The sequence below is a fragment of the Emys orbicularis genome, chromosome 5 (genome assembly GCF_028017835.1).
Source record: "Emys orbicularis isolate rEmyOrb1 chromosome 5, rEmyOrb1.hap1, whole genome shotgun sequence".
NCBI lineage: Eukaryota > Metazoa > Chordata > Testudines > Emydidae > Emys > Emys orbicularis.
Window position 1 is genome coordinate 25,784,072 of NC_088687.1, and position 25,887 is coordinate 25,809,958.

A 25,887-nucleotide genomic window follows, 5' to 3' on the forward strand; every position below is an offset into this window, starting at 1 on the left:
TATGATAGCATCAAATGAATATTTAATTATGAAATACACCTATAAGAAAGAGGAGTTTCCACCCCACTTTGAACAGAGGATACACACATTGGATATAGTTCAAACTTGTCCCTTTTCTGCAATTTGCCTTTATTGTTAACTTATTCAACAATCAAACATAACATCGGTTTAAGCTTTCATCCCTATATTACCTGTCCCTAAGGTTTCTCCCTGCAGGGCTGCTTCTGTCCCAGCCTCTAATTCCCTCTGCACCAAACTCAAACCCCTATTGTACTCCTAGAGTGGAACTCATTGAACATGCCTGATCCAACTTCATAGTAACCCATCAAAATTATCTCTATGCAGGATTCAATCATTAGAATGACCCCACAGAAGAGTTCACAATCCCCATAGTGGGTCCTAAATGGGGTGACCAGATGTCCCGATAATATAGGGACAGTCCAGATATTTGGGACTTTTTCTTATATAGGCACCTATTGCCCCCCATCCCCTGTCCCGATTTTTCACATTTGCTATCTGGTCACCCTAGTCCTAAACATCCACCATCCTACTACAATATCATAATATGAAATCTGAGAAGTCCATTACCAGACATCATAAAGACTAAACAACATTTAGGAGGAAGTTGTCACGTGCACCCTGGAAGGACACCACAGAGTTTTCTTCTAAAGCATTGTTCTGTTTCAGAGGCTCAAACTAAATAGCCATAAAAGAAATTCCAGTAGAATACATTACAGTCTTCATCTGGTCTTTATGATCTCCACTGACCTTTGTTGGTTCCTACTGCAGTTCCAGTAGGTGTTCAGATACCTGAGCGATGAGAAAGGTGTAAATGTCTAGCGAGAAAGAGATAAATACACACAGGAATCAGTAACCCTGTAGTGGGGTATTCCTGCCTTTTAAGCCCAGAGGGGGCTAGATGATGACCCTGTGCCAGGAATATGGGCACAAACGAAGGCCTAGGAAGTGACCGAAGCCAGAGCAAGAAGAGAGGAAATAGCCCCAGGGAATTAGTGGTTCAGGGGGTAAAACTCAGCCCACTGTCTTTTTAAGGGTTCAGGACCAGGAGTCCTGTGGTGTAGGATAGGGCAAGGCTCCCCTCTTTCTCAGTTACCAGAACAAGCCTCAGAAGGAGGGCAATATATATGCTGCCTTCTCCTTCAGAACAGGGAGATGCTAGTAGGAGGAGGAAATCTATTTGCCTGCTGACCTATACAAAGTAAAAGAGCGGAGTGTGAAATAGGGACCAGCTGGAAAGAAACTGGCTGAGGCCTGCAGTTGGTAGGTTGATTGAGTTATAACCCAGCTCTGAGAGAAGGGCTGGAGAAGGAGGACTCCAGACCCTAGTAGAGTATGGTTGCCAACCATCCAGAAGTGGCCTGGAGTCTCCCAGAATTGGCATCGATCTCCCGGTGATTATGAAAGAAATCTGGGAGATTTTAATAGGATATTTTAAGAAAATGATATTATGACATGGGGAATCTCCAAGAATAACTTCAGTCCGAGTTGGCAATCCTATAGGAGAGGGAATTATTTTAATTGTGACCTAGCTCTGGGGGGCAGGCTTGTATTCCCCAGAGAATGGAACTGACAGAGTTATTACCCAGCAAGGACCCAAACCTCCACACTGATGCCTAAAGACTTTGGATCAAGAAGTTTGAAAAAGAAGGAAACTGAGGCAGGGTACCTGCAGAGCTACCTCAGGGCTTAAGGCAGTGCACTGGAGTCAATGACTCTACAATAAGTCTTAAGAAGTAACAGAACAATAGATCTGTTTGCTGAGTTCCAAAATTTTGTTGCCAGCAGGGCCGGATTAACTCTCCTTAGGACCCGCACCTATTAGATTTTGTGGGGCCCCTGTATACAAGTCTTTTTTCCTAATTTAAAACAAAATGATCACAATTATGGCATCGTGGCTATTCATCCTATACTAAACTTGCCTTTTAATTAACATAAAGCCGTTCTGTGGTTACATTTCAGTCTTAAAATGTAGAATATAGTTAAGTTAATTCAAAATAGCCTATTTCTTACCTTAGAACAGCTGTTATATTAGTTTCTTTCTGGGAGGGAGTTTGGGTGCAGGAGGGGGCTCTAGGCTGGGGCAGAGTGTTGGGGTGCAGGAGAGGGTGAGGGGTAAAGGGTCTGGGAGCGAGTTTGGTACAGGAGGGGATTCTGACCTGGGGCAGGGGGTTGGGGTTCAGGAGGGGGTGTGAGGTGTAAGCTCCAGTGGGGAGGTGCTTACCACAGGTGACAAAGTGTCCTTTCTCCCACCTGTGTCCTTTCTCCCACCTGTATATTAACAGATTCAACATCTTAGATCAACAGTCCACTAAGGTGTGAGAGTTCATATACTATGTCACATATGCAGCTCTGAGCTTCCCCTCCAAACACATCCTCTAACAAAACCACAGAAAGCAGACTTGAGGTTTTCTGGCCTTATGTAACTTGATGTTCCACAATCTAGTCACACAAAACCTGTATTTCTTTGCTGCATGTGAAAGCTAGGGAGATTGAACATAGCCTTTTCAGAGCTCACAGACTGAGACTGTCTACCTTGGTCAACATAACTAGTTCATAAGCATCACAGTTGTTCTCAGAAACCTTTGGAAAAAGAGGGTTTTACCCTATCCTTTAGTGTAGTGCATTTTCCGGCTGGATACCTGTAATTTATTTCTGTGTACATAAGGGGTTTCCCCTTGGGATTTTACTGTGGGATAATTTCCATATTTCTCCTCCTCTGTTGTTGCACTTCCAGGTACTTAGGTGGGGCTCTAGATACATTTATAAAAGCAAAAGAGCTAGGGTTGCCAGGCGACTGGTTTTCGACGGGAAGGCCCAGTCGAAAGGGACCCTGGTGGCTCCGGTCTGGTCGGTGGCACAGCGGGGGCTCAGTGCTAAGGCAGGCCCCTGCCTGCCCTAGCTCCGTGCGGCTTGCGGAAGCGACCACAGGTCCCTGCAGCCCCTAGATGCATAGGCACCCAGGGAGGCTCTGCGCGCTGTCCCTACCCTGAGTGCTGACTCCGCAGCTCCCATTGGCAGGGACCCATGACCAATAGGAGCTGCGGTGGCAGCGCCTGAGCCTGCTGCTACTAAAGTTACAGGAAAACCATTAAAATGGCTTAATTGAATCAGGGTCAGCAGCACCCTAGTTTCTGTGTGTGTCTTTTAAGCATAGTCGGGCCAACTTTCCAAAGGTGCAATTCCTGGCTTACGCATATGCAAAGGTGCACACTCAGGTGGTTGTGGTTATTAAGCGGGCAGGGGTTGTGCAGGTGAGGGCATGCAGAAAAACGGTGCTTCGCAGAGCTGGCCCGTGGAGGGCTTGCAGCGTGAGGACCTTTGGAGAGATGGAAAACCCCTGGCACAGAAGCAGCCGGGCCATGCAGATTTCCTCGCCTGGTCCCCGTAAGTTGTCAGGAGGAGACCTACAACTACATTTCCCAGGGGCCCCTGCAAGAAAGCCCCAGTCGCTCCAATTCCCCCCCCCCCAGCCATGATGGCAGATTGGCGCGTGCGCAGGAGTCCGTGCCGCGTATGTTTTGCGCCCCCAATCACGTCGCGCCTCGGTGGAACTGCACATGCGTACCAACCAACTAACCCTGTTACAGTTACGCATGCGCCAGACAGCTCCCGCACCCCCACAAGCCCCGGAGTTGTGATGCGCGCGCACAATCTTGCCCTTCCCCGCCCCCCGTTCTAGGGCGGTAGGGCGCCTGCACGGAAGGCTGCGGCGCGAGGCTCCGTGGCTGCCGGCTTTGGGCTCTGCTGCCCCATGCAGTTGCATCGGCGCTGAGAGCGCGGCGCGCGAGAGGTAACGGCCGGGCGCAATGGCCCCACATAGGAGCGCCCCTGGGCTCGCGAGCGGCGGGATCAAGGGGCGGGGTTTGCCGAGGTGAGCGGGGGATTAGAGAGGAACCTGTGGAGAACTCCGGGGGCGTATTGCCGAGAGGGCGGGCAGGCAGCCCGGGAGCGGCGGGTGGCTGGGGAGGGAGGCGGAGGGGGCTGGATGTGGATCAGGAGGCGGTGTGCGGGGCTGGGGGGAACGGGGTTTGCGGGGCGGGGGAGGGCCGGCTGAGGTCGTGCATCTTTGTAAAATTATTTCTTACGCAGCGGCAGGTTACGCATCTGTCTATGGTGACATAGCACCTTTGGGACATTGCAAACCCCACATTTTGACAATAAGGGGGTTAATACGTTATTTTCATGCATCATAACATTTAGCACTTTACAAGACTTCACATTTTCCACTGAGCGCTCAATTTGAATGTTCGAAGTATTTAACTAGTCAACTCATTTCTCATAAACATGAAACTTCCTCTTCCTGGAAAGAATCTGGCTATCATGCAAATACTGTGGTAATAAAATACTATAGTAATGTAACATGTTATGAATGCTCTAATTGGAGCTGAACTGCTGGCCTCAAATTGCTGCTGCCCCTTGGTTACAGGGCTAAATACTGTATTACCCCTGCTAGCAGCCAGACCAAGATCCAGGGCACAATTTTTCTAAGTACAGTAAAGGCACATAGAGAGTCTGCCCTGAAGAGTTTACAAGCCAAGTAGGGTCTCAAGTATTAAACAAAAAATGTGTGTAATTTAGCACGGAAAAGCTAAATCAGAAATAATACAAACTTTTCTTTCTGTATGCTTAAGTTAGTAATCATTTTTATATGTTTGAGTATCGAATTCCACAGTCCCAGTCTGGTTCCTGTGAACACTGTCTACTGCTACCCTGGTTAACAGTTTTTATACAGTATAGATGCCCCCCGGGTTATGCAAACCCAATTTACGCAAACCTGCACTTACGGAAAAAGTTCCATAAGCTAGAAATAGGAGTGTGTGGTGGTTGTGGGTTTTTTTTTTTTTTTTTGCGCGTAATGGTCGGGTATACATTTCCGACTTATGCAAAATTCGAGTTACGCAAGGCGTTCTGGAACGGAACGCTTGTGTAAGTTGGGGAGCGTCTGTATAGCAGGTGTGACAGGTCATGGTTATGAAGAGAGACTAAGGCCAGGTCTACACCCAGCCGCTAGTTCGGCGGCTGGGAATGGAAGTTCTGGGTTCGATTTATCGCGTCTGGTCTGGACGCGATAAATCGATCCCGGAAGCGCTCGCCGTCGACTGCGGTACTCCAGCTCGGCGAGAGGAGTACCGCGGAGTCGACGGGGAGCCTGCCTGCCGCGTGTGGACCGCGTCTGAACCGCGGTAAGTTCGAACTAAGGTATGTCGACTCAGCTGCGTACCTTAGTTCGAATTTGGGGGGTAGTGTAGACCAGGCCATAGTCTCATGTAGTTAGGGCCAATTGCATGGTGGTCTTGGATTATGAAGACAAAGTTCTAATTGAATTCTGGATTTAACATGGAGACAGTGCAGCGCATGCAGCACAGAGGTGATGTACCTATAGTGAGCTGTATTAGTCAGCATTCTGTATTGGCTAAAGCTTTCTTGGAAGTATGTTGCATTCTTAGATATGAGTTGTAGTAATTGAGCGTTAGTCATGATTGCATGGATCATCATGTCTAAATCTAACGGGATGGTGTGCAGTTTTCTAGCTCACTGAAGATTTAGAATAACAGGTCTAATCACTCAGAAGCATAACAGAATCCCTACATACCAAAACTAATGTATCCAGCCAGTAATTCAAATCAGTACAAAATACCCCTTCACATCCATAATCTCAGCTCTTCCCCAAAAGCCCTACTAATTAGATGGTGTTATTCCCAATGATAATTCTTCACAGCAAGAGATAGATCTAGAGTTGAATGGAACACTTCATCCTATGTTGTCTCACTACCTCCCTTACTGACTTCATGGAGGTGTTTGAATATGGTAGAGAACATGATTGTTCATCTTCTTCCAGAATCCAAAAAAAGTTCAAACATGAGTCTCTGGGTTCAGTCTGAGAGGAAGAACTTGAGTTGTTTCAGATTATTTCCATTCATTCCTGCAACCTCTTTGAGAGGCAAGATAATTTGATGATTGTTGGTATCAAATGCAGAGAGGTCCAAGAAGATGAGAATGGCCTTATCTTGACAGTGGACTGGAGGAGGTTATTGGCTAGAGCACACAGTGCTCTTTCTGCACCATGCCTTGACAGAGATCCAGGATGCATTGGGAATCAGTTCTTGTTTTCTCAGTTAGCTGGCGTATGAAGGGAACTTTAATACTGGATGCTCACCATTGTCAAGTGATAGTTTCTTTAATAATGGTCAGGCTGTTGTGCAAGTGTTTGTGCGTGTGCCATAGGTAGGGCCCTACCAAATTCACAGCCATGAAAAATGCATCATGGACTGTGAAATCTGGTCTTTGTGCTTTTACTCTATACTATACAGATTTCATGGGGGAGACCAGTGTTTCTCAAATTCGGAGTCCTGTCCCAAAAGGGAGTGGCGGGGGGAGGGGAGGGGTCACAAGGTTCTTTTAGGGGGGTCACGGTATTGCCACCCTTACCTCTGCGCTGACTTCAGAGCTGGGTGGCTGGAGAGTGGCAGCTCTGAAGGCAGCACCGTGCCAGCAGCAGCACAGAAGTAAGAGTGGCTGGCGGGGCGCTGCCTTCTGAGCTGGGCACCCGGCCAACAGCCGCCACTCTCCGGCCACCCAGCTCTGAAGACAGTGCAGAATTAAGGGTGGCAATACTACAACCCCCCCTACAATAACCTTATGACAACCCCCCTCCCCCAACTCCTTTTTGGATCAGGACCCCTGCAATTACAACACTGTGAAGTTTCAGATTTAAATAGCTGAAATCATGAAATTTATTATTTTAAAAATCCTATGACCATGAAATTGACCAAAATGGACCATGAATCTGGTAGGGCCCTAGCCATAGGATGGGAGGCAAGATTCCCTGAAAGAAGACATTTTCAGCTCTCCTCCCCCTTTTGTAGGGACCTTAGATTATCTGAACCTTTACCAGCCAGGAAAGCAGATGCTGGCGGCAGCCCCAATTGCTGTTTGTCCTTGGATTGCTATTTTGTGAATGGCTTGAATTTTTGGAAGGTGGGATTTTCTGATTCTGTGCTCAGTTTGACTTTCCTGTTGTCCATGAGACTGTCCTCAACATTTGTGATATCTGAAATAAATTATTTATTTCAACCTACAGATATGAAAGACGTGTCCACAGCTGTAGGGGCTCTGATTATGTATAATAAAAATCCAAACAGAATTAGCTACCCAGAAGTTTAAGTGAATACTGGTGCACTGGGGATTCTTACTGACTTGTTAGCTAATGAAATACTCTATCACAATCATATCCTCAGTCTTTCTCCAAAGCCCTACCAAATGGATGATAAGCAGTAATTCCTCACAGCAAGAAAGGTTCTGAGGTTGGGTGGAAGTTGTCTGTGTTTATGAAGAGGTCTTATGGCTGAACAAGTTTTGGAGGCATGTCTTTGTAGCCCCTAAGCCAAGGTAAAGAAGTAGGTTCCTTTTGGTGCCTTCACAGTTGTGGCACAGGATTGTAAAAATTCCTTGTGGAAAAATGAGTCTGTTTCTGACCAGGCTTTCCACTACAGATGCACAGATTTTCTTTTTCTTCCTTCCATTCTTGCTTTTTCTGCCAGCAGTTGTCCAAGAACCAAGATATTTGTGTGGGCAGTGGCCTGAGAGAAGGTGTTTGTCTGCAGTAGTCATCTGGGTTTCATTGTATAAAGAGATTAAATGTCCTTGGGTCGTGCCAAATATATGGACACTTTTTTCTTTTACATTGTCTTATTAACCAGAATGCACAAAACGGTATTTCACAAATTCTGTTACACACACAGCTTCCTTTATATTGATTGAACCCTAGCTTGTTTTCATGTTGAGGAGTCTTAATCTGTATTCTGCAAGAAAGTAAAGTGCTTCTCTTCTATATATTTATTGTGAAAAGATTTAGTTGATTAATTCAGTGAAACGCTTAATTATTTTTTTGTTTAACTGTATGGGTTTCTTTGTATAAATCCAGCCACAAAATCTAATGCTTCTGGGGCTGGCAGAATGACAGTTCTTTTCTCAGGATTAATTCACTTATTTCAAGCTCAGTATCAAGCAAAAAATAATTATTAAAATATACATTTCATGTTTTCTTTATGTATAAATAATCTATATCACTTGCTCTGTCCCCCTTCGCATTCCCAGTTAGCATGCGGCTTGTGTAAATCGGTTAACTGTTAATCTAATTTAGTAAAGAAGAGTTTTGAGGTTTACGTTAACTTATTTTTGTATAAGGTATACTTCCTCTTTTTTTGCTTCCTGACCTAGCTGTAATCAGAGGATGAACAGTGAACAGCTGCTTCTTGGTTGCAATGTGAACTAGATAGCTGCATTCTCCTCCTCTTTCTTAATTTTCCCAGGGCATGTCTACACTACAAACTAAAATTGACCTTTGTTAGGTCAACTTAGAGCCACCACAATAATTACTGCAGTAGTTCATGTCCACGCTGCCCTCCTTCTGTCATTGGTGCGTGTCCTCACCAGGAGTACTTCCACCAACTTAAGAGGGTCAGTATAAGGGGTTGAGAGCCTAGACTCTCAGCAATGCGCAGTTTTCCTCCGGGAGTCCAGGCAGCTGCCCCCCTGGCAGGGAACCTCGGTGCTGCCTTGGCGGGGAGCTCAGGGGCGACGGGGAGTCAGGGCCGCTGGGCAACCCAGCTCTGAGGTGGGAGCACAGGCAGCAGCCCAGCTGGGGACCAGCAGCCCAGTTGACAGCTGGGCTCTAGCTGGAGCCTCCCCAGAGTGACAGCCAGAGCTGTGAGCAGTTTTCTTGTCATGCTGGAGCCATGAAATTGACAAGAATAACAGCCAACAGCCCATGTTAGTAACCACAGTGTCTACAGGGACACTGCGTCGCTGTAACTACACAGACATAAGCCCTACGCCTCTTGTGGAAGTGGAGTTACGTCAGTGTAGTAGGGCACTTACATCCGGGGGGAGCAAGGCTGTAGTGTGTACACTGACCTAATTAGATCTTATGCCTTATGTTGACCTAACTCTATAGCGTAGAGTCTCTGTCCATCCTTTGGTTCAGCAAACAATCCGAGCCATGTCTCCTTTTATTTTAAGTTTTCTTGCTAGATGAAGGGACAGTAGTTGAATTGTTTGTAATTAGTTAGCGCTGTTGTGAATATTTACACTACAGAAACTGTCCCGGGTGTGTGTTTCTACCTTTCCCAAGCATATTTTTTTGTCAGGGTGATTAATGTAAAGCTTATTAAATGTTCATGTTTAATTAAATGTGAAGTGGTTTGACTAGAATGGCTAGTTCAATACTTGCTGAATACTGACTTTGAGGTGTATCTATTCTCTGAATTGGTGCAATTCTAAATGTAGGATACTTGTTCTAAGGCTGTACACAGTTGAGTTTGGAGGAAGGGCAAGGTGGTGCACCTGAGGAGATCTGGCCCATTATCCTGAATGTATTTATAAGCCTGATGTCAGAAGGAAAAAAGACAAAATTTCTTCTCGATATGTTGGTGGGGATAGGGTAACTTCCTTTCCTTGTCTTTGTCAGTTTGTTTTTAATTTAATTTTTTTTTTCACCCAGTCTGTTATGAATATATTGAGATTGGGTTAGAAAACTTTTAATTACTGAGATCTGAAAGTTCATTGCTATTTCTTTACTGTTAAAATTGCTTTCTCTTCCGTAAGGATTTTGAATGTCTCATGAGCAGACAGGTCCTCAATAGTTGTAGCTAGGTGGTGGTCAGTGCACATACTGGAATACTTGGTGTGTATTATGTTGACTTGACCACTTTTAAAGATGAATGAGTTGCTTTTGACTTTATCTGTAAAATGCTATGCATCTCCTCTTAAGTGTCATTTTGCATGTAGTGTATAATGCACAGCGCATTCTGTCTGCCAACCTAAACATTCGAGCTGACATGCTTAGTAAATGAAATATGGAAACCAATATATTAATAAACTGGAATAACTTAAAAAAAATCTAATTATTACTACTTGTATTCTATGCCTGAGAGACACTATGCACCAGAGACTAATCTGGTCTGCGAAGACTATATACAACTTATTAGAGTCTGATAACTAATTTATAGCCATAATTCTACTTCAAACTTCAAACTTAAGAAGCGTAGAGTCATTTTGCAGTTTAGAAAATTATACTGATTAAAATCGGCAAGCTCTTTAGGTCTTCAGTGCCAAATATCTTGTGACTAGAATTTTGTTAAAATTCAATTCAATTCCATTCAGTACACAATATCTATAAAATGAACACTAAGAGTTTGCAGTCAAACCCTTAAAGTCAGGAAATACTAGGTTAAGGTTTCACTTGGAACCTTAATTCTGTCCCTCTGTGCTTATGCATTACAATCTAACTACATATTTCTAACACTCCATATCATAATCCTTTTTTCCCCGGCACATGTAGCACTTTATATTTCTTTCCCTCTTGTTTAGTTATGCTAATTTCATTGTTCTAGTGATCCAGCATCTCTCTAGTGGCACTCTGTGGTGTGTTTTTTTTTTTTTTTTTTTTTTTTAAGTATAACAGTTGCACTTTAAGTTTCTTCTCCTCTAGAAACTTTCAAAACTTTGTCTGCTTGCGGGAGATTCCCTCAGACATTTAGAATAGAAAATACAATTGAAGCCAATGTTATTTCTCAGAACGGAAGAAACTTGAGAGTCTCTAATTAGCAAAAGACACAGATCTCTTTTAATGGTAACTTAATAAAGAAAAGTGCGTGTGTTGTGGTTTTAGCTTGTAATTTACCCCAGTAGATAACTTTCTTTGTTTTTTGTTTTAAAGAAATTCTACTTAGCAGGTACAAAACCAGGGCTTCTGTAATTAGAAGGTAGCTGACTTTGTTACACTTGACTGAATTAGGGGAAAGGGGAGAAGCTGTAGGGAAATAAGTCACTCAATAGTTAACTCATGCTATTGGATCAGTTTCTGATATCCACAGTGAAGCCTTGACAGAACCCCTTGACCTATCCTCTATGAACTTATCTAGTTCTTTTTTGAACCCTGTTATAATCTTGGCCTTCACAACATCCTCTGGCAAAGAGTTCCACAGGTTGACTGTGCGTTGTATGAAGAAATACTTCCTTTGGTTTGTTTTAAACCTGCTGCCTTTTAATTTCATTTGGTGACCCCTAGTTCTTGTGTTATGAGAAGGAGTAAATAACACTTCCTTATTTACTTTCTCCACACCAGTCTTGTGTTCATTGATACTCTGCGTCCAAAATGAACTGCTTCTGAACTGACAGTGAGCATTTTTTTTTTCAAGAACTAAATACATTCAGAAACAGAACTAGCAAGGTCATTTTCAAGAGTACCATCTGATAAATCCCTATATTACAACTTCTACTGCACCACAAAGAGGAGAAATTATAGGACTTATTTGCAAAAGCCTCAGCCACTTCAGAAGTGCCAGAATTATCAGCTGCTCCCTACCAGGATTCCAAAATTTTCAGCTTTCCTGGGACAACTATAATGCAGTTATGCAGTAAGACTGTAATGGGCGCACTTACCTCTTGTGAGTGCTCCCCTTGGCCAAGTGTGTGTGCCTATACTCACTCCCTCTGTGGTGTGTCTTTGGTGACTGAGCCCTCTGGCTGAGTCACACACAGTCCGTCTGTGTGATGAAAGCAAAGCAAAACCCCTTCCGGGGTATAGGTCCAACAGGGGTCTCTCCCCATAACATCTCCCACAAGTTGTCCCTGCTCCAGGATAGAGCAGTGCCCCAGGGTTCCCTCCCTGGTGCAAAGTCTTTGCCCTCTTAGGGCCTTTCTGGCCAGAGCTCTCCAGATGGGCCGCTGCAGTTTAGTTCCCCCCTCTGAAGTGCCTCAATGTCCAGGCCACTTCCCCCAGTGGCTAATGGGGGCTGGGGGGAACCTGGGCCTGCCCACTACTCTAGGTCCCAGCCCAGGGACCCTGTAGATAGCAGCTTTCTGCTGTGTCCCTTTATCTAAGTCACACTGCTGCTCTAATTCCCTGGGCTACTTCCCCATGGTCCAGTGCTGTCTTCACACTTACCTCAGGGCCTTGTCCTGATGGAGTCCCCGCAACCAGCTCAGGTATCCTCTTCACTCTCCCCAGCTTCTGGCAGTACTGTCTCATCTGAGGTCCTGCAGCTCCCTCAGCCAGCCACACACCATCCACGCTCCTCCAGCTCTAGCAAGGAACTGGAACTTAGGCCCTGCAACTCTTCTTATACTGACCTGTTGGGCTCTGATTGGCTGTGTCCCACACAGCCACTCTAGACAGCTTGGAATACCCTCTCCACTGCCCTTTTGTGGGGCAGGGCCTGCTTATGAATTTTGTGCCCTGATGGGGGGGGGGGGCAGATGGGCACATGGATCCCATCAATTGCCCCCAAACAGTTTGGGAACCTCATGCGTGCAAAAGCCATCAATAACGTCCTGATCATTATCAAGCTTTGTAACCTGGTACAACATCTGGAGAGCTCCGGCCAGAAAGAGGGCAAAGACTTTGTCACCAGGGAGGGAACCCAGAATGCACAGTGAAGCAAAGAAACGTGGGGTACCCTCTGAGAATGCCACACCCTCAGTTCACAGCAAACCACTGCCATGTGTACACAATGATATGCACTGACAGAGTACACTGTCCTGTGTGCACGTTGTTACTGTGTTGCATACTGTGCATTACGTGACAAGCAGCAAAAAAAAAAGGATTAAATTCCTCCTCCTCCTTCCCCTCCCCACCTCCCAGCCAAGACAAGCCCTAACTTCAAAGTGAGGAGAACTTATGTGTAAACCAGATCATCTTTCTGGAGCCTATTAATGTGTTTTCTAAGTTAGCTCTGAGGTACAGTGGCAGTTGGTAATGAGGGACTTCACTCCAACAATAATATCCCTTCTCCTTTTTTTAAACAAAGAAACAAAGTTGTGGCAGAGAAAGGGGAGAAGAAAGGTAAGTCTGGGGGGGAGGGGGAGAAGGTGTATTAACTTGAGTTAAAATCCTAGAGCTTATCTCTACACACGTGCTGCAGCAGCACCGCTGTAGTGCTTCAGTGAAGATGCTACCCCATTGGGAGGGGTTCTCCCATTGGCATAGATAATCAACCTCCCTGAGAAGCAGTCGATGGGAAAATTTTCCTGTCAACCTAGTGCAGTCTACGCTGGGATTTAGGTCGGTTTAACATTATGGATTTTTCCCGCCCCTGAGCAACGTAGTTATACCATCCTAATTTCCTAGTGTAGACCAGGCTTTAATGTTTCATAGCAGACATAACAAGAACTTTGATTTTTGGGTAGAATTTTCAAAACATTTAAATGACTTGGGAGCCCAGCCCCACGTCCCTTCTGAAAATGGAACTTAGGAACCTAAGTCACGTAAACGCTTTCGAAAATTTTAGCCCTCACCATTTCCCTTAACTGAGTTTTCATTCACAAATTGAAGTTGGTGCCTAATATTGCTGTTTTTTTAATATATATAAAAATGTTTTTATATATATATATATTATATATATATATATATATATATATATATATATATATATATATATATATATATATATATATATATATATATATATATATATATAACAATAAAAAGTCAATTGTTATCCTCATGTACATACTTGAGAATGACACAGAAGTTCAAAACATAAAAAACACACTCCTTCCCCCACCCCAAACATAAATTTTTTTCATGATCCTGGGTGAGATGTATTGACATCACATCTAAAATTTCTTTAGTTGTAGAGAACTACATAAGCAATATTGGACACCCTCTCTATTTAAAAGGTTTGTGTGGGTCTGAATGAAAACACAGTCATCCTTGATGAAGCAGGAACAAAGTTTTGTACAGCATCTTCATTTTAATGCCTCAGAGATCAAGAAAAATGAATTTGGTAAGCTGAGGTTGCTAGATAAGAACATTAAATTGTTTCTTTCCTTTTATTTTCCACTTCACAGCTTCTAGGTACAAACAAATTTCTAAAATACTTTCAAATTACAATTTTTTTATATATGAAAAATTGTTAAATACAGAATGTCTTTGATATTTTCATTACACTTAATTTTGACTAAACATACAAAACACATTTTCAGATTGAAATATCTTACTAGGTTTAAATAAAGTCAAATCAATTTTCCCTAGAGAAGATATCCTGTGTTTTTTAAAGATATTATCTGCACAGGATTCTGACTTGTGGGTCTCGTGCTTCCTGTGTGATGGTATCTTCAAAGGAACAGAATTACTGGTAAGAACTCTGAAAGTGCAAATCGGAGTGGCTGGGTCATTACACAAATTGAATCTATTTCCCCATGTTAAGTATCCTCACACCTTTTTGTCAACTGTCTGAAATGGGCCATCTTGATTATCACTACAAAAGTTTTTTTTTTTTCTTCTCCTGCTGTTGGTATGGCAACTTCCACCTTTTCATGTTCTCTGTATGTATATATATCTTCTTACTGCATATTCCATTCTATGCGTCTGATGAAGTGGGCTGTAGCCCACGAAAGCTTATGCTCAAATAAATTTGTTAGTCTCTAAGGTGCCACAAGTACTCCCGTTCTTTTTGCGGATACAGACTAACACGGTTGCTACTCTGAAACCTAACATTTGGAGAAGACTATGAGAAGAAAATGTTTTAATCTGTTTTTGTTTTATCATTGCACGTAGGAAGATGGCGATTCTACTTGACTTTGGACGTTTGGCCTGAGTTCTGATAGAGCTGGATTTTTCTTGTTTTTTTTAATGGGAAGTGTTTGAATATTCATGCTGTGAAAGAAGAAAACATCCAATGGCTTCAGAATCTATGACCCCAGAGTCAGCAAAACACTATCAGATAAAAGGGAAAAGGCGGCAGCAGCAGCAAGATAGATCTCTGAACAGTGATGGTGAAGAAGTCTTCGTATTTGAAGCAAATGAAGCTTGGAAGGATTTTCATAGCTCTCTTCTTCATTTCTATGAAGCTGGGGAACTCTGTGATGTTACATTGAAGGTGACAGATAAAACTATTCACTCTCTTTTCCCACTACCCACATCTGTTATGTTAATGGTTTGTGAAGCATGCTCTAAAATGTGGTGCAATTTTAATCATCTCTTGCAAATTATTACAATCCCCTGATTTTGGGGTATTGTTAAAGGCTGCTTGTAATTCTGTGAACACTGCTGGCAGCTCAGGAATTTCAGGCTGAGGTGCTGAAAATGTAAAAAAACCCACTTTATTCCAAGAATCCTAATATTCCTAATTCTCTCCTAAAGAACAAAACAAGTGACCCAGGAGAAAAGTGGGAATTTACTACACGGGTGTTAAGCAACATTATTCAATCACTAGCTATTGTTGCATTGCATCCCTTATTCTTCATCTATACATTATCTATAGTGAAAGTTCTCTGTGATTAGGACCCCTTTTTATATAGCACAAAACAGCATTAAGTGCTTTAGATAAATATTAAGCGTGTCAAGTATCAGAGGGGTAGCCGTGTTAGTCTAGATCTGTAAAAAGCAACAGAGAGTCCTGTGGCACCTTTAAGACTAACAGATGTATTGGAGCATAAGCTTTCGTGGGTGAATGCCCACTTCGTCGGATGCATGACGAAAGCTTATGCTCCAATTCATCTGTTAGTCTTAAAGGTGCCACAGGACTCTCTGTTGCATATTAAGCATGGTAGATTAAAAGAGATGGTGGAATAGTTTCACTCCTTAGATAAGAGGCAATGCCCTAGTGAGAACCTCAGCCCCTATGCCACCCTCAGGTGCTCGGTTTTCTATCAGGATGGTGTTCCTGGATCCTATTTGGGGACTCCACATTTTCTGTAAGCCTCTGCCTAATGGATATCTGATAAATTTGAAACTCTCTCCTCCTATCCACTTAACTGATGGAGGAGAGAAGGTATAATTCATCCCCATCCAGAGGTTCCTATGAAGAGGTGCAGAGGAAAGACATTTCTGCTACTCTGTTCTACTCCCACACTCCATTTTGGGGGAAAAGGGATCTGAGGCTGTTCTCTTCTTAATTAATATATTCATTGTCTATTGTCGCTACTGATAGGAAAGCTAAGAACAGCAGCAGAACGAAAAGGCACAATTCTTGACAGTACTTTCATTGAGCTCTCGAAAGAGTTTACAATCTATTCTAAGACATTCTCCTATCCTCAGGATGCTGCCATATGAACAACTCATTGCTGGAAGGCAGGATAGTGGCAGATACATACCAACCCTAACTCTCTTCCCATTTTTTATTCTGCTATCTGAACACCTCCTTCTGGAATAATCTCATTGTTCCTTCCCAATTACCCATCCTCATGTCTCTCTCCTTTCCCCTTTTCTCCTTCTCTCTTAATCTGCATACTGTAAATGTTGTTTAAAATATCTTATGCTTACCTCATTATACATTTGTTATCCAATTTTTTTGATAGCTTATACATCCACAAAAATGTGATTTGAATTGTATTTTATTGCAGTGGATTGAGTCAATTAAAAAAAAAATCCAAACAATTAGCCTATATCATTTAAGTCGGAGTTTCTTTTTAATCACAAGCCAGCTCACCTTAACTGATCTGCAGTGAAGTCATAATCATGTTGAATATCAGTCTATTATGAAAATTATTTTTGATATCACAAATTGAGCCATCTAGTTTCAGTGCAGATTCAAGAATAACTAAGGCTGTGAGGAAGTCCTGTTGAAATGCAAATAATTAGCCAACTTTGCTAGAACCAGTATTTAAAACAATCCTATTACAAGTAGTTGACGTCTGAAATACTGAATTTGGAAGCTTTTTTTGCCCCCAAGATAAACTCCTTAAAAATATCACTTCCATCTGAAAATTGTGTAGCTATTAAGGTTGCAATTTTGTAGCTATTAAGATCACTAACAGACAAAGGATTAAAGAAAAAACTTTGTTTACTTTATGCATTTGATAGCACTTCCTGTATAACTTGTTTCCCTCTGAATGGTGTTGGGGCATGCCCTTTTCCAGGCTCTGTAAGACGGTGTTATAGTTAAGACCTGCGGCTGCAGTTACCCACCAGTAGGCAGATTTGTGCACAGGGAAGGAGGGGAAAGAAAGGCTGGGCCTTTATATTTAATGTTGTTTTCAGGCCTGCCCAAAGACTAGCTGGAGGGAAGAAAAAAGCCTCTCTTCCTCCAAATTTAAGTTGCCAATGACCCTTTAATGACATGTACTCAGAGAATTATCTCACTTTAATCTTACAGTTCCACATATGTTTCTTCCATAATGAGATTTCAAGAACAGAGGTAGACTTTTTCCTTTAAGGAAAATGTCCTTGGATTTCTCTTTAGCAGAAGGCCTGGGAATATATTGGGCAGAGGACCACTTATGATGTTTTTGAAGTTTGTGCTGTGCTGTGACTCACTGGTGCATGGTTCTTGCACTGATCATAAATGTATAACCCAGGAATGACAGACTGACAGTCAAAGAAGTAAGGGAATAGAGGCTTTTATGTTTAGTACTATAGATTCTAACAAAATACAATTTCAATTGATGTGGCCATTCAGTAGAATCTGTAAACATGTAAATCCCGACTCATAAGGTTATACAACTGACCTCTGCTTAAGTCCGTGCATAATACTGAGAGAAATCAAATGCCAAATCTGCTAAAACAGTAACAATGGGTTATTTCAACTAATGAAATACTATACTAGCTGATCAAATATCACATTGGGCCATAGTTCAGAGGAGCAATTTCTTGACATCATAAATGGTCGCTTCTGGAAACAGCTAGACACTCATTATAGCAATGGGAGGGATTCTCCCATTGTTGTAGTTAATCTATCACCCCGGTAGGTAATAGCTAGGTTGATGGACTTAACACCATTGACTTAGCACTGTGTAAAGTGTAGGTTAGTTTGACATAGCTATGTATCTCAGGGTATGTCTACACTGCAGTTAGACACCAGTGGCTGGCCTGTGCTAGCTGACTTGGGTTCCCAGGGCTCAGGCTGTGGGGCTGTTTAATTGCAGTGTAGATGTCCAGGCTCTAGGACCCTGCGAGGTGGGAGGGTCCCAGAGTTTAGGCTGGAGCTAGAACGTCTACACTGCAATTAAACAGCCCTGCGGTGGGGAACCCAAGTCAGCTGGCACTGGCCAGGCACGAGTGTTTAATTGCAGTGTAGACATACTCTTAAGCTGTTGATTTTTCACACCCCTGAAGACATAGCTATGCCGATGTAAGTTCCTGATGTAGACCAGTCCTAATACCTTCAGGGATTTTGTATTCTTATCCATGGTGTGAAATCAGTTCAGCACCTAGTAGCCCAACTGTCCAGGGTAAAAAATATCTATTCTGTCACTCCTCTGTCTAAAAGAGTAAAACAGTTGGATGCCGTGCTTACTGCATTTATTTAACATTGATGGAGGCTAGGTCCATCAATAGCCAAGATGGTCAGAGAAGCAACCGATGGCTCTGGGTGTCCCTAAACTTCCAGCTGCCAGAAGCTGAGACTGCATGACAGGGTCACTAAGTAGATGGCCCTGATCTGTTCATTCCCTCTGTAGCATCTGGCACTAATCACTGTCCAAAGACAGGATACTGGGGTAGATGGACCATTGATCTGACCCAGGATGGCCTCTTCTGGCTTAACTCTGCTTCCTCCTCCCCCCAGTATAATAGATTTCCTCTTTCCTTCTCCCCCAAATGCTGTCTTTTCTTCTCTCTAACCAAAATCTCTCTAAATATTATTTCTAACACTTCATTCTCTCCTGACCATCCTCACAGCTTCACACACTTGCTCATCCATGCACATGTAGAGCTTGGAAACTTACTGGACACCTAATAGAGGACTAAATCTACTAGCCAAAAGTTGCTGAGAAAGAGTGGGGGATTCCCACTGTCCAAGAGAAACACACCCAGGAGCTTGGGGGCAACAGGGTTAAGAGAAGTGTTCTGAAAAGCTAAAGCTAATAGGTTTCTGTAGAAATTGCTCTTAAAAACATAGAGAATGAAATTCTTTCTCTAGGCTTTTTGAACCATCCTATAGAATTCTATGGAATGGATATAAATCTGTATTCTCTAGGATTTTTCTAAAAAGTAGAAACGTAATTACATTTTGAGAATTTCTGTAAGGATGCTGTACAAAGACCTTGCTTGCGGACTTCATGTTTCATAGCCTCTAGTTATTGGCTGTGATAAATTTGAAGCCCCCTCTCCCAAGACTCTACCTAGTAGCTGGAGGGGGAAAAAGAGCATTCGCTGTTTTCCCTCTAACACCAGAATTCTTACCTGTTTTCAGGCATCGGATGCCAGCTGCTCTTCACCCAGCTTCCTAGGAGCTGTGATAATGGGTAGATGTGAACAGTACTGGGGAAGGGAACGAAGAGGACTAAAAAACTTCTGTAAACAACTAATTGATGGGGTTTGTCACTGCTGGTTTCGATGGTTTGCCAGAGCCTTCTGATGACTATAGCATGTGAAAGTCTTCATAAAGTTTTGTTGTTCTAGACTGTACATTCACTGCTTTGTTACTTCTAAAGTGGCTCTTCTTATAGGATCAAAATAGTACATATTGGATGTGTATATTTGTATCTGCATCAGAGGTTGCACTTGCTGACTAGACAAGAGTAAATGCTGAGAGCCAGACTAGCTGGTAGTGAAACTCAGTTCCCTTAAAATGTATCTGTGTTGAGGATATCCACTAAGACTGTATAGATTGATAATACTGTAAAAGAAATTCTGTAGTTGAAGGCTTTTCCTATCCCTTCCTATAAAATCTGGTGCTTAGGATGTAGTATTAAAAAAGTAGTTAAGATGGAGTGGCTACAGATAAAGCAGTATACAGTAGAATCTCAGACTTATAAACACCTCGGGAATGGAGGTTGTTCGTAACTCTGAAGAAAACTTTATGGTTCTTTCAAAAGTTTACAACTGAACACTGACTTTAATACAGCTTTGAAACAGCACTATGCAGAAAAAATATGCTGCTTTCTCTCTTTTTTTTTTTTTTTAGTAGTTTACGTTTATCACAGTACTGTATTTGCTTTTTTTGGGGAGGGGGGGGTTCCTGCTGCCTGATTACATACTTCTGGTTCCAAATGAGGTGTGTGGTTGACTCAAAGTTACAAACTGACCAGATTCTACTGCATATCCCTGTTCTACTCATCTGCTAAGCCTTTTCAAACACTGAGGCAAAACTTTCCTCATGACATCTTCGGGCAGTTCCATATTTGAGTTTATAGGTGATGCTGGAAACAACCTGTTTCCTCAGCACATGTAGAAATTTTTTTTGTTTTGTTTTGGTTGGAGCCAGTGGTATTTACAGCTACTCCCTAGCTTGACATGAATCTTTAACTGTGGCTGTCCTAATTTTCTTCAGCCATGTTGTAGATTAATTAAAAATTAATACAAATATGCCCCCATGATTGTAATACAGAAAACTTGTCTCAAAATGAACACAGACCTCACTGATCAGTCACTACATTATCCGAAATCTTGCTAATAGGCAGCAGGTTTAAAGCAAACAAAAGACAGTATTTTTTCACACAACGCACAGTCAACCTGTGGAACTCTTTGCCAGAGGATGTTGTGAAGGCCAAGGCTATAACAGGGTTCAAAAAAGAACTAGATAAATTCACGGAGGATAGGTCCATCGATGGCTATTAGTGAGGATGGGCAGGGATGGTGTCCCTAGTCCCTGTTTGCCAGACGCTAGGAATGGGCAACAGGGGATGGATCACTTGATGATTACCTGTTCTGTTCATTCCCTCTGGAGCACCTGGCATTGACCACTGTCGGAAGATAGGATACCGGGCTAGATGGACCTCTGATCTGACCCAGTATGGCCACTCATGTAATCTCGTCCGCCTTATATTTCTTGGTAGTAAACCTTTTTGGTTACATTAGATGGTTGAAGCTGGTAGACTATTAAAAGGCTAGCTAATTGAGCAGAAGGGACAAAAACATTTAGTGTTTGAATTGGAATAGATAGAACTAGGCAAGTCTGATTCACATTTTTACATTGGTTTATGTGGAATAACTTATCAATTAAAGACTCAGTTAAGGTTGATAGACTGGTCAAATTTAAGATGATCTGTTTGGAAGTTGTATAGTAACTATATACCTATATATTCTTCTAAGTGATTGTATTTCAGTACACTTCCCCTAACATTACCTTGAAGTGTAGACTAATTCAGACTCGTAACTTTAAATAAAATAATTCGATGTCCCAAATATTTTTACATTATGAAAATATTAAACCTTGGCATTTTCCTTTTTAAAAATATGGTCTTCAGTTTTGTAGCTCTGTATGGAGGGTTATGAAGCAAAGGTTACCCCAAGTGGTTAAACCCCCCCCCAATAATCATTCTAGAAAAGGGAGATTTTTTTTCTTCATCAATTTTTTATGCATAATGTATTTTATACAAAAAAGGCAACCCTAACATCTCATATAGTCAGACTTCATTTTAAATGAACATGCTAATGGCCCTAGTCCTGCAATTAGATCTGTGTGGGTGGATTCCTACTCCTGTGCTGATCTCCATCAGTGGAGCTTTATATGGGCACAGAGCCTACTGGACATACATATCTCATTGCAAGATTGGGGGGCTATAATTAGGGCCCTACCAAGTTCACTGCCATGAAAAATGCATCACGGACCATGAAATCAAGTCTCCCACCGTGAACTCTGGTCTTTTGTGTGCTTTTACCCTATATTATACAGATTTCACGTGGGAGACCAGTGTTTCTCAAACTGGGGGTTCTAACCCAAAAGGGAGTTGCAGGGGGGTTGCAAGGTTATTTTAGGGGGGCTGCCCTTCTGTGCTGCCTTCAGAGCTGGATGGCTGGAGAGTGGTAGCTGGTGGACGGGCACCCAGCTCTGAAGGTGGCGCCCTGCCAGCACTAGCACAGAAGTAAGGATGGCAATACCATACCATGGCATCCTTACTTCTGAGCTGCTGCTTTCAGAGCTGGGCGGCTAGAGAGTGATGGCTGCTGACTGAGGGCCCAACTCTGTAGGCAGAGGCGCAGAAGTAAAGGTGGCAATAACATACCATGCCATCCTTCTGCGCTGCTGCTGGCAGTGGCTCTGCCTTCAGAGCTTGGCTCTTGGCCAGCAGCCGCCGCTCTCCAGCTGCCCAGCTCTGAAGGCAGCGCCGCTGCCAGCAGCAGTGCAGAAGGGTAGCAACCTGCCCCCCACAATAACCTTGTGACCCCCCCCAACTCCTTTTTGGGTCAAGACCCCTACAATTACAACACGGTGAAATTTCAGATTTAAATAGCTGAAATCATGACATTTATGATTTTTAAAAAATCCTATGACTGTGAAATTGGCCAAAATGGACCCTGAATTTGGTAGGGCCCTATTTATAATGGTAACTGACTTCACTGCAATAAATTTGTTTATTAAATAAATCAGTGATTTCACAAATGCTGTTAATATTGAACAAGGAATAATTCAAGGGACAACTTAGATTTTAGTAAGTTTCTATATTAGTCCAAAAGTGTTTTATAGCAAAGGCATTTTGCCTTTTTAAATGGCCACTGTATTTGTGAAAGTCATTTGTAGAAACTTCTGTAAGTTCACTTTCAACTAAAGCAAAATATGTGAAATTTACAACAAAGTGGGCATTAGTTGGCTGATGTACAAGAGAAAATATACAAAAACTATGTATAGGGGGTGTCTTTTTAGAAATGTACAATCAGCATGTTGTGTGTTTTTTAAAAATATGCAAATACTCCATGAATATGTGCATGCATTCTATAAATCCAAATAGAGTGTATTTTATGGATATTGATGTAATAACAGCTTCATATTTACCTGGCATATTTTCAGTGAATTTTATATAACAATTTAATGTTGTCATTGATCTGACATGAGGTAGCATAAATCACAAGCTGTATTTCCTGCCAGGATGTGGTGCTGAACACAAATGTGGGGTCTAGAATTAATAATTTAATACACTCTTCTGAAAAGGAAACCAGCTAAAACAATGATCAGTGCTGAACTGAAGAATAATACTTTGAAGACGGTATGATTTTGTGGAAATTAGTTTTAAATTGGCTTTTCTGATTACTAAATATAGTATAAAAATAAGGAAATCAATGTGTTTAAGAAAGGAGGGATGTTAGTTGAGAGTCTGAACCATGAACACTGACTAGAAGATTAACTGTTATTTTTGGTAAATCACATTTGACAGCTGTGAAAGGCTGATGTAGCTCTCAAATGTAGTATTAGTGGTACTCCACAAACAGGGGCATAGATTATTCATTTCCGTTATAGCACATTTTAGCCAATTAAAAACCTGTCTGGAGAATTAAATGTACATTATGGCTTAAGTTATAAGAGGGGAAACAGTACAGAACTATTTTTTCCCCCGGTTCATTGATTTGAAAGGATGAAGAACCTTCATTCAAGAAAACAAACAGAACACCAATTCACAGTGCTGCAGTGTAACAGTTAAATACCATATCTTAAGTTTTTCTTTAATTTGCACATGTGATGTCTCAATGAACCAAATGCTTGTGTTGAAACTAAGGTTTTTGTTCACCTTGGACAAACATGGAGAAACGTCTTTTAAAAAGGAGCCATTCTAGTGGTGGCTTAACAGGAAGATACTATGCCTATAACATGGAAAACCATAAATATTTAAGGAATTTGAGCTGTATTTATTATTTTGAGACTGTGGTAGCTTTATAAACTACTTCACCTTTGCTTTCTTCATCTGTGGCGTAACTGGGACTCCTTGAATGGAATTGTAGCTCTGCAGGTCGGAATTGCTCAAATATTTACTTGGCTTGTTTCATATATTTAACTCTTATATAGAACTGTTTGTGCTTGCCAGTGCCTGAAGACACTGAGCACAGTATCTCCTCCCTTCTCCCTACAGAAAAAACAGCAGATTTTTCTCCTCCTATGTTGGTAAATAACATTTTAGTTATTGGCTTGGCTGTACAATAGAACAGTAGCATCTGTTAGGCTGTCAGGAGAGTAATTTTTATACATTGTGGCTGAGCAATTTTTATACATTGTTGCTCCCCTAAGGTTTGTGTTGATGATGAGCAAATTCCTGTACAAAAATAAATCCTCCTTTCAAAACATGTGGAACATTACTCAGCCCCAAACTGCAGAAACAGAATAAAATTTCTATTGTCATCTAATACAGGGGTTCTCAACCTTTTTCTTTCTGAGCCCTTCCCCCACCCCCCAACATGCTATAAAAACTCCACAACCCACCAGTGCCCCAACAGCTGTTTTTCTGCAAATAAAAGCCAGGGCCGGCATTAGAAGGCAGCAAGCAGGGCAGTTGCCTGGGGACCCACACCACAGGGGGCCCCACAAAGCTATGTTTGTCAGGCTTCGGCTTCAGCGGCAGGTGGCAGAGCTCAGGGCCCCGGGCTTCAACCCTGCACAGTGTGGCTTTGGCTTTCTTCCCTGAGCCCCAGCAAGTCTAACATTGGCCCTGCTTGGTAGATCTCCTGAAACCTGCTTGCGGCCCCCAGGCCCCTGGTTGAGAACTGCTGCTCTAATACTCCATTTACTTGAACTTAATTTCAAATTCAGCTCACAGCAAAAAAGGTCAGCCTTTTGCAGCAGCTTCAAACATGGCTGTAGTTGGAGGTTTGGCAGGAAGAAGACTCCTGCTGTGTCTGAGGTTGGCATGGCACAGAAGAGGCAGCAGAGGCCTGGAGGGGCCAAGCCCTTCCAGTCCTGATGTAAACTGTCATATTTCCATTGAAGTTAAAGGAGCTATGACAGTTTGCAGCAGTGAAGGATCTGCCCCCTGATATTTTTGGGAGGTGGAAGTAATCCATGGTCTGCTTCCCTATACCCCCACCACACACCTGCTTCTGGAGAAGAGTTGATACCTGCCTCTTTCCTCTATCTTGTAGTATCCATGGGAGAGGGACAAGAAAGTTACTACCATTGCCAGGCTACAGTCTGTATATCTTGTTTTCCTTAGTATGGCTGCCACTGACCCATACTAGTGAAGACTGTTTATTTCATATGCACTTTAAGTTTGTGTGTAAGCTAAGATAAACCAGTGATCTCTTTAATCCCCAGACTTCTATTTGAATTGTGTTTTCTTAAGGGAATTCCAGTTCTGCTTTATCTTTTAAAAAGGTCCTGTGTGGAGGGAGGTTTATATAAAAGGAATAATGGATGTTATTGGGGACCTGAACTAGGGATTGGCTGTTGCCTTGTCCTGCTCTTGTGAATTAAAAGGTCAGATGTCTAAACTGAAATCTGTCCTTCTGGTTTTTTATGCAGCTGGTTAAATGACAAAAATAAGTGATTAGAGGAATTCAGTTTTTTACCAAGCATGCACCGCAACATTACATGACAGTCCAGGATTCCAATCTCAGCTATAATTTATAAAATTTCTTTAAAGCCAAAATACCAGAGTTTCCATTTAAAAAGTCTCTTTTCTTTCCCTGACAGGTTGGTTCAAAGCTAATCTCTTGCCACAAGTTGGTTCTGGCTTGTGTTATCCCTTACTTCAGAGCTATGTTTCTCTCTGAAATGGCTGAGGCAAAACAGACATTGATTGAGATCAGGGACTTTGATGGAGATGCAATAGAAGATTTGGTGAAGTTCGTCTATTCCTCCCGGCTTACATTGACTGTCGATAATGTCCAGCCTCTCTTATATGCAGCCTGCATTCTTCAGGTGGAGCTAGTAGCAAAAGCTTGCTGTGAATATATGAAACTACACTTTCATCCCTCAAACTGCCTGGCAGTGAGGGCCTTTGCAGAAAGTCACAACCGTATTGACTTGATGGACATGGCTGACCGATATGCTTGTGAACATTTTACTGAAGTGGTGGAATGTGAGGACTTTGTGAGTATGTCACCTCAGCACCTCCATAAACTCTTATCTTCCAGTGATCTGAACATAGAGAATGAGAAGCAGGTTTATAGTGCTGCTATCAAGTGGCTTCTTGCTAATCCACAGCATCATACTTCATGGTTGGATGAAATACTTGCTCAGGTAGGGAAAAGATTGGGGTGTATGCATAGATTGG

At 42.4% G+C, this 25,887-nt stretch overlaps 1 protein-coding gene across 1 annotated transcript in view; it reads left to right on the top strand.

Moving 5' to 3' along the window:
• The first annotated feature begins 3,833 nt into the window (after positions 1 to 3,833).
• KLHL8 (kelch like family member 8) overlaps positions 3,834 to 25,887 on the top strand; it is a 35,489-nt gene continuing 13,435 nt past the window's right edge. The window contains exons 1-3 of the mRNA XM_065405252.1: positions 3,834 to 3,892; positions 14,585 to 14,906; positions 25,305 to 25,853. Of these exons, the coding sequence (XP_065261324.1) occupies positions 14,706 to 14,906; positions 25,305 to 25,853 (750 nt within the window). The 5' untranslated portion in view covers positions 3,834 to 3,892; positions 14,585 to 14,705. The remainder of the gene's footprint in view (positions 3,893 to 14,584; positions 14,907 to 25,304; positions 25,854 to 25,887) is intronic.